This window comes from Mandrillus leucophaeus, unplaced genomic scaffold (assembly GCF_000951045.1).
Source record: "Mandrillus leucophaeus isolate KB7577 unplaced genomic scaffold, Mleu.le_1.0 Scaffold9, whole genome shotgun sequence".
NCBI lineage: Eukaryota > Metazoa > Chordata > Mammalia > Primates > Cercopithecidae > Mandrillus > Mandrillus leucophaeus.
This window is the reverse complement of record NW_012109807.1, coordinates 3,023,713-3,032,308: the sequence shown is the minus strand read 5'-3', so window position 1 is coordinate 3,032,308 and position 8,596 is coordinate 3,023,713. Positions and strand designations below refer to the sequence as shown.

The window sequence follows — 8,596 nt, the reverse complement described above, 5'->3', positions numbered from 1 at the left end:
CCCAGAACTATTTATACAACATCTGTTGTTGGACTGATTGGCCGCCATCCTCAGTTCAGCACCTGCCCAAGGAGCTCTTCATAGGCCAGTTGACCAATTGATTGAAAAATCAACAGAACTTACTCTCTTTAAAACCAGTCTTTAATTCTTTAATCCTTTCACAGATTCACACATGCTTTCCTTTAATTATCCACATTGTGATTGTATAGATTACATGTAAATGCATTTCCATTGTAAATCTTGCTTCGTGTTCTAATAGGCACTAATAGAAGTTCAATATTATGTAAGTTAAGCATTGAACTGTATTTAATGAGACAAATGGATTTTTAGAGATGCTTCTACTAGGCACAGTCCTAAACCTTGAAAGACGAGGCTGTGTAGTTTTACAAGCTCAAATAAACAACAAGAAAACCAACTCAGTTTTCTCTGAGATACAGTCAAGATCTAAGAGATTGAAATGATATAAATCACTAACCAAACAAAAATATCCTCCAAAAATTGCATAGGTATATAAAATTTTATATATATATCTAAAAAATATATCATTATATATGTGTGTATACACACACACACACACACAACACATATAGACCCTAAAAACACACTCTCACAGTTCACAGTGAAAATATATGTGTGTGTGTGTGCATATGTGTATGTTCTTATATATATATAGATAACTTAAAGCCTATCTCCACCCTGGATCCATGAGATTAGATGATATTTGTTAGTATCAGCCACATTGTTGACAAGACCATTTTATTACAAGGTGTCATAATTAATAATAATCATAGCAAATATACTTGAGTGCTTACTGCATACAGCCACTTTTCATATATTATATCAATGAATCCTCACTATAAGCCTACGAAAAGAATACTGCTTTCTGTATTAGAAAACTAAAGTCTATCATTGTCACACAACTAATAAGCAGACGAGCTCCCATATCATGTTTCAATTCCCAAATGCATGCACTTAATTCACTCTGTGTTGAAGATTCTCTGATTGGCTCAGTTTTGCTTCAGAGAGTGCATGAACTCTACGCAATTCTACAAGACAATTCTTTATTATGACTGAGGATTTTAATTCTGCAATCGAAGTGTGGTACCTATGAAGACTATGGAATATAACTAGCTAGAAAATAGGAAATTCCAACAAATTTTGTAATATGCTTGATGTTATGCACTTTTGAATGTTACAGGCATAGGCAGGAAACAAAGCACATGGTGACGGCACTCAGGCATCTGACTTGGAGGCTATTTCTATGTGATCAAAGCTCTCCAGGCAGCCAAGGCCCTCCCTTCCTTTAAATGCCAATCTGTGGTTCCTACCTTGTGCGGGGGATTCAGAATCAAAAGCTGGGCTCTTTTGCTAGAGCAATTGAAAGGGCAGGGATTCGCAGTGGTCAGGAATGACAGCAGCTTTGGGGTGCATTGTTCCCCACTTCTGTCTTACTCTCTGTTTCTTCCTCTCCCTCATCGTGAGTCTCCTCCTTTTCTTACATCCCCTCTGCTGCCCGCTGCCTTGAGGCTCCTGCTGCTTCCTCTGCCCTCTGTGCGACCTGGTTCAGGATCGCTGAGCCCTTGGCTTCCCTGGCTCATCTGGACCTGGACCGGGCTATCAGTGCCTCCCGTGAGCTTCTGCTCTGCTGCTCATCACCTTGGTTTCTCAGTGTTCTGGTTCCTAGGGGATCACAGAGATGATTCCAACTCATCTTTTCAAACTGTTCTTCAGAAGGCATGGGTCAGGGGTCACCTGGCTTTGTGTCAGGTGTCTGCTCCCATTTACTGATGTTTTAGGTTTGTAGGAGTAGAGTCATGTGATATGGAACGTGACTACTGCCTTTTTAGGAGGTAAATGGACAGAAAACGTTCCCATGGGAGATGGTATGAGAACTTTGTAGAACTTTCTGTATCGGTAGTTTACTTTGCCCGAACATGACTACTACACTCTAAGCTATCATTTAAAGAGATGTTCCATCCTCAGTGGCACATCAGAAACAGTGTACAGCCATCCAGCTGTCCCACAGCATCCATGGATAATTGTTTCCCGGACCCATCCCCCTGAGAATATTAGAATCTGTGAACACTCAAGTCCCTGATATAAAATGGCATAGTATTTCCATATAACCTATGCACATCCTCCTGTATACTTTAAATCATCTCTAAATTGCTTCTAATATCTACTACAATGTATGTACTAAGTAAATTGTTGTTATATTGTACTGTTTTAACATTTGTATGATTTTTATTGTTGTGTTGACATTTTTTTGTGGTGTATTTCCTAAATATTTTTGATCGATGGTTGGTTGAATCCACAGATGCAAAACCCAGATACAGAGGGCGAACCATACAAGCTAAGGGAAAGAATGCATTTTCCTATTGCTGAACACAAGACCCCCTGCTGTGCAGTGATAATGCAATCATGATAATAATAGCAGTAAAAGCCACCACACGTGGTGGCTCATGACTGTAATCCCTGCACTTTGGGTGGAGGAAGCAGGAGGATGCTTTGAACCCAGGAGCTTGAAGCTGCAATGAGCTATGATTGCACAACTGCATTCGAGCCTGTATGACAAAGCAAGACTCTGTCTCAAAAAGAAAAAAAAAAAAAAGAAACGCCTTTTACTGGTTTCTTATTATATGCCACAGACTTCACATACTTTGTAAGTCATTCTTCTAATAGTTCTAAAGGATAGATGCAAACATCCCTATTTTACAGGAAAAGAGACTTCTAGGAGCTTCAGTAACTGGTCGAGAGTTACCTTGAAGGAAAGTGGTAAATACTCAGGTCCCTCTGATTCCAACACCTATGTTTTTCTACTGTATTAATCTGATTTTTAAAATTCTAACCAATATCTTTTAAAGGAACTAAGACAAGAAATAGAGTCTACTTTATTTACACGGATATTAACCAGTTCTGCTGCTCTTCCTCCATTTCTAAAGTTTCACGTGCGCTCTGATGTCATTTCTCTTCAGCCCAAAGAACTTCCTTTAGCATTTCCTGTAGAACAGGTCTGCTGGTAACACATTCTACACTTTCCTTCTTCACAAATGGCTTTATTTTACCCTTATTTCTAGAAGATATTTTCACCACGTGCAGAATTTTAGTTGAAGGTCTTTTCTTTCAGCACCTTAAAAATATTTTCCCGCTGTCTTTTGGCCTCCATCATTCTTGATGAGAAAGTTAGAGTCTTGGGATTGTTTCGGCATATGTTTTGTCATGATTTTTTCCACTGGCTGCTTTCAAGACTGTTTCTTTGTTATGGGCTTTTGGTAATTTTTAAATTTTGTGTCTTGACTAATTTATTGGGGGAATTTATTATCTTTCGGAGTTTGCTGAGTGTCTTGTATCTGTAAATTTGTGTTTCATCACATTTGGGAAGTATATCTAAATCATCTTTGGGTTGGCTGTCTCTTTGATAATTGATCAGATTTTCATTATTGTTGGTATGTCAAGTAATTTCAGGTTGTATCCTGGACACCTTCAATTTTATGTTGTCAAAATTCAACGTGTTAAATTCACTGGAGAATTCACTGTTAAAATTCTCTGGATAATGTTGATTTTTTAAAATTTTATTTTATTTTTTCAGCAGGCAATCAACCAACCCAATCTGTCCCTTTCTTCTGTGGTGGCAGTTTCAATGTCAATTCAGTTTTCAAAGTCTGTGTGATGCTCTTTGTGCCCTGCACCTGGGGCGCACACCACTCAGGGCTTGCTCTGGAACCTGGATGGTCTTCAAACTGTAATTTGGTTCTCAAAGACTTTGCTATGCTTCTTGGTCTATTTCCTGTGCATATGCAACTTGGGGGTATGCTTGGTCCTTGTGTAGATTCAAACATAGAATTTTAGAGTCTTTTCTTTAGCTCTTTTCTCTGTGAGATTTTGTTTACACCCTCTGGGTCCTCAGACCGCTTCCCAGTTTCTCTGGCCAGAAAGGTTGAATTCTGAGTTCTGGCCTCCTGTGCTGTGGCACATTTCCATGCAGCCGTGACACACAGCAAGCAGCAAGAGAAAAGGGAAAAAGCATGACCATGATTCCTCCCTCCTCTTTGCACAATGAGGGTTCCTTTTTGTGGTTCCTCTATCTACAGGGTTGGGTCATCATTTGGGATCTTAAGTGCCCACGCCTCCACTGGGGCAGCAGTGCAGACCTGTATTTAAAGCTGATCTGGAGGCAGGACTAAGGGAATAAAAAGAGGAAAAAATAAACATGGAGATTTACTCTGGCTTTCAGGGGCCTATTTTCCTAGATTTCTAGGAAATGAATTCAACTAAAGATTTTTGTTATTCACACCTTTTACACAGTTCCCAGTTGGCTTACCTTCAGGCCAAATCCATGAGGAAAAAAAAGAAGAAAATCAGATAACTCTTTGCAACTTAATCTTTTGTTAAGACTTGACTTTCCTTCTCACCCTACTTGCTATTATTTACTTTCACTCCTTATATGGTTGCTTGTCATACTTACCTAGTTTTAGTTGTGATCAGTGCAGCTGTGGAATGAATTTCTTCTTCTCTGAGCTGCTGCTTGTTAGTAGTGATTATACCCCTAGCACTTGGCATGGAAGCTGTCCTGTGAAAGATAACCTCAACCTATTTCTAAATGAAGTAAATGAAAATGTAAAATGTGAGACTCACCAATGGCCTAATAAACTGTGGAAGGACAAGGACAGCAAATATTTGGCCCACACTCTGCAACTCTTGATTTCCATACTCAAAGTTGACATTAGTATCTCTTCACTGCCCTGTTCCCTGCTGCATCTGAATACAACTGCAGAATGTTATCTGACACAGCAGCCCTGGAAACCATGCCAAGTGGCCAGCATTGGTATGGGAAGTGAAAACCTATCAGGTATTCCTGTCTTCAGGACGTGGTTATTCATATAAAAATCTGAGCCTGCCTTTTCCATTTAACCGAGGTGACTCCTCTTCTCAAATTTCCATCGTCCCGTCTTCTTTCCTCTAAGACTCCAGTTGGTTGATAGATTTCTTCTTTACCAGGAAGGTGTGTTGAGGAAAAACATTCTTTGCCTTCTTATCAAGTTTTATATTTTCTTAAAATATAACTTGACTAATATGTTTCACTAAGCATTCCCCCATCTATACCATCAAGAATTTATTTTAGCATGTTAGCCTTTTGGAAACGATGAATTTGGTTAAGGTTGGTAATTATCCAACTCAAAAATGATTGTGGAATTCCTTTTTGTTTGATTACCATATGTCACCAAACCTGCTATCTGTTTTTCACCAGCTGTACCATTAACTTAGCCTTGCTTGTCCTTGATGCCTATAGACTTCTATACCTCTCATTTTGAATCTTTCTAAGTGAAAATATTAATAGAAAGAGGTAGGCCTTAAATAAATCTGATTTAAATTCTCAGATTTGCTTGGAAAGCATAGCTAAACAAACTTCTTTTATGGTTTTGCTTGTCATATTTTATTGCCTTAGACTATTTTCTATAGAGCCAACAATCTAAATAGAAGCAGATATTTTTGTTGTGATTAGGGGCTTGGGGTGACTGTTATCAGCTCTCAGAGATAATCATGGTGCAAATATATCTTAGCAGAAGATGTGAGGCAGTGTTTGTAAATAATGTGAATGCCTTTACATGTGTTTGGACCTTCAGTGTGAAACACTTCTATGCTATCCGAGTGGGCACTTAAATGGGGGAACTCTTTAGAAGCAAGAACCTTAGGTCTTCTTGCTTCTAAAGTGGAAAATCTTGATGGAAAAAAAGAGCTCCCACAGTATATTAAGCTTGTGTGTGGTACAAACATTGAGCAAGAGGAGTTGATTGAAAGTCACCAACACGGACATCACTGATTCCAAGGTCATCTGATAAAATCTCCTGTTTGTTGAGACCCATCCCTGGCATTCTATCTAGCAGTGCCCATGACTGAAATTAGAAAAATGAAGATGAAAGCAACTGATTGTGTGGCAATGTGCTGTATCCATAATCTAAGTGTATTTTTCTTTCTTTTCTCTTTTCCTCCTGGGGGCTCCAGTTTACCGCGGTTTCTGGGCAGTCCTGATGCTCCTGGGGGTAGTTGCTGTAGTCATCGCAAGCTTTCTGATCATCTGTGCGGCCCCGTTCGCCAGCCACTTTCTCTACAAAGCTGGGGGAGGCTCCTATATTGCTGCAGGTACGTACAGTTAAGTGGGTATGACTTTCAGCCATGGTTTTTCTTCATGTCTTTCGATTTTTCGTTTCTATATTCAGGCAACAGCCTTCTAGTAACAGTAACACAATAATATTTGTATACAATACTTCTTGAACACTAACTAATAATATTTGTATACAATACTTCTTGAACACGAACTAATAATATATGTATACAATATTTCCTGAACACTAACTATGTGTCAGACACTTTTCAGGGACTTTCCATCTTCCACATGTTGACACATTTAGCCATCATGATAGTCTCTGCTCACTTTGTAAGCCCATTATTATAAAGAGGAGAACACTGAGGCTTAGAGGAGAAAACTCTGTCACTGACTCGCTCCAAGGTGCGCAAGAGACTGTTAACCTCTTACCCTATTAATTTGCCGTCTGTAAATGGGGATTGTAACGTATGTCTCTGTAACATGTCAGGTTATGATATGGGCAGGTATTTTCTGAGCTCTTCAAAGATAGCCCTGTGATGATATTTATGACAAACACACACTCTTGATTTATCATAGGTACAAAAATATTTTTCTACATCATCACCATTCATTTTCTTAATTGTTTGTTCATGCCAGGTGTGGTGGCTCACACCTGTAGTCCCCGCACTTTGGGAGGCTGAGGTGGGTGCATCACTTGAGGTTAGGAGTTTGAGAACAATTAATTAATTAATTGTGGTTCACGTGAATTATCTGAATATATTATTTTCTGTGTGAAGCTTGCATTTATTTTAGTCCGGTTTCTAACTTATTTGATTCCTGCTAAAATGATCACACTGCAAACAGAAAAGTAATTTGAAGAGGTGGCACCGTAGTGACAGTTGAAGGAAAGGAACAGAATGGAAAGGATTGTTGTCCTTCTAATCTTTGGAAAGATAGCTTGTGACGCTGCCCAGTGTCACTTCATCAGTGCTCAGGTAACAACAATACTTTCTGCATAAGATGGTGCTTAATTCTGTAGAGGGAATAAAAAGAATAATCAGATCTAGATCCTGTGTTTTATAGGGGCCAAGAGGAACAGAAGTTTCCCTGAAAAATCGACTTGCAAAAGGCAGATTAATTGATGAAAAGGCATACATATTTGTTTAACGTGCATACACAGGAGCTTTCAGATTGAAGACCTAAAAAGATATGGGCAAATTGTCTATTTTTATGCTTAGGTTCCACGAAGGATGGGCAGCTGTGTAGAAATGATTGGACAAAAAGGGTGGGATCTAATGGTCATAGACTAAGTGGGGAACCCAGCGAGGCCTGTCTGTTTAGCTGCTTCTTGGCCTCTGAGCAGCACGCCTGCCTTCCGGGTGTGGGGCAGGACCCTCTCTGGAATAGGGATCTTACGACCTATTGGCAAACAACGTAGGTCAGGTCATTCCTTTGAGGCCAGTTTTTACCCAGAAAGGTGGAGGGAGAGTTAGAGTCAAATGTTCAGGTTTCATGGCTGGCTTTGGGGAAAGGAGTTCTGGTTTCTATGATTCACCTTTGTGGAGAGGGGTACCTTTATGGTTTCTAAGGCCAACCTCGGGAGAGAACAGGGCTGGGAGGCAGGAGGGCAGGAGAAGGTCAAAGGAAAACTTTTGCTTCTGAGGCTGCTCCTGGGGCTTCATTTTGGGGTTTTGTTTCCTGAGCCCCAACAATTTAAAGAGCTCAGAAAAATCTCGCTCTGAGAAGAAGAACCCTGTTTAAACCATTCTTTCATCTTTTATTTCGACTGTTTTCTTTCACTGGATTTAGCCATTAAAGCTCTTCATTACAAAAGCCTTTTGTATTGAGACGTAATCAACATACAGCCTACCATTTTGATGTGTATAATTCAGCGTAGGGTTTTAGGATGTTCACAGAGTTGTGCAAGAATCACCACTATCTGATTTCAGAATATTTTTATTACTCCACAGAGAAACCCCGTTTTTTGTTCTCCTTCTCTCCTGACCAGTGCTAAGAAACCTCTAATCTACTTTCTATCCGTATGAGTTTGCCTATTCTGAATATTTCCTATGAATGAAATCACACAATATGTGGACTTTTGTGTCTGGCTTTTTTCACTTAGATCTGAGAAATTATAATCCCTGCTGCTTGAATTCATAATTCCTAGGACCAGATCCCATATCCTTATATCCCTTAAAACTGAGCATCTTCTTGGCCAAATATGTTTTTCTCACCCAAACTGCACTTTACCCTTTTCCGTTTCAAAGTTCTAATGAGGGTACATATTTTTCTATGGTCTTCCCAGAAATAACAGTGCTCTATTTACATGTGTAAATATTTGTTTCTTCTTTTTCCTTGCTTTTTTTTTTTTTTTTTTGTAATCACATTTTTTCTATAGAGGGAACATCTCGGCTCAATAGTTTAGTGATAATGTATTATGGGCAGCATGATTGTTTTAAACTCAGAACTGCTTTGATCCTGGTTTTGGTCCCGGTTTTTGGACAATTTGTG

The 8,596-nt window shown here is 39.3% G+C and overlaps 1 protein-coding gene across 4 annotated transcripts in view; it reads left to right on the top strand.

Moving 5' to 3' along the window:
* Positions 1 to 8,596, top strand: part of TMEM182 (transmembrane protein 182) — an 84,214-nt gene that overhangs the window by 57,693 nt on the left and 17,925 nt on the right. For all 4 annotated transcript variants that reach the window (XM_011969567.1, XM_011969565.1, XM_011969568.1 and 1 more), the window contains one exon: positions 6,004 to 6,141. In XM_011969567.1, the coding sequence (XP_011824957.1) occupies positions 6,004 to 6,141 (138 nt within the window). The remainder of the gene's footprint in view (positions 1 to 6,003; positions 6,142 to 8,596) is intronic.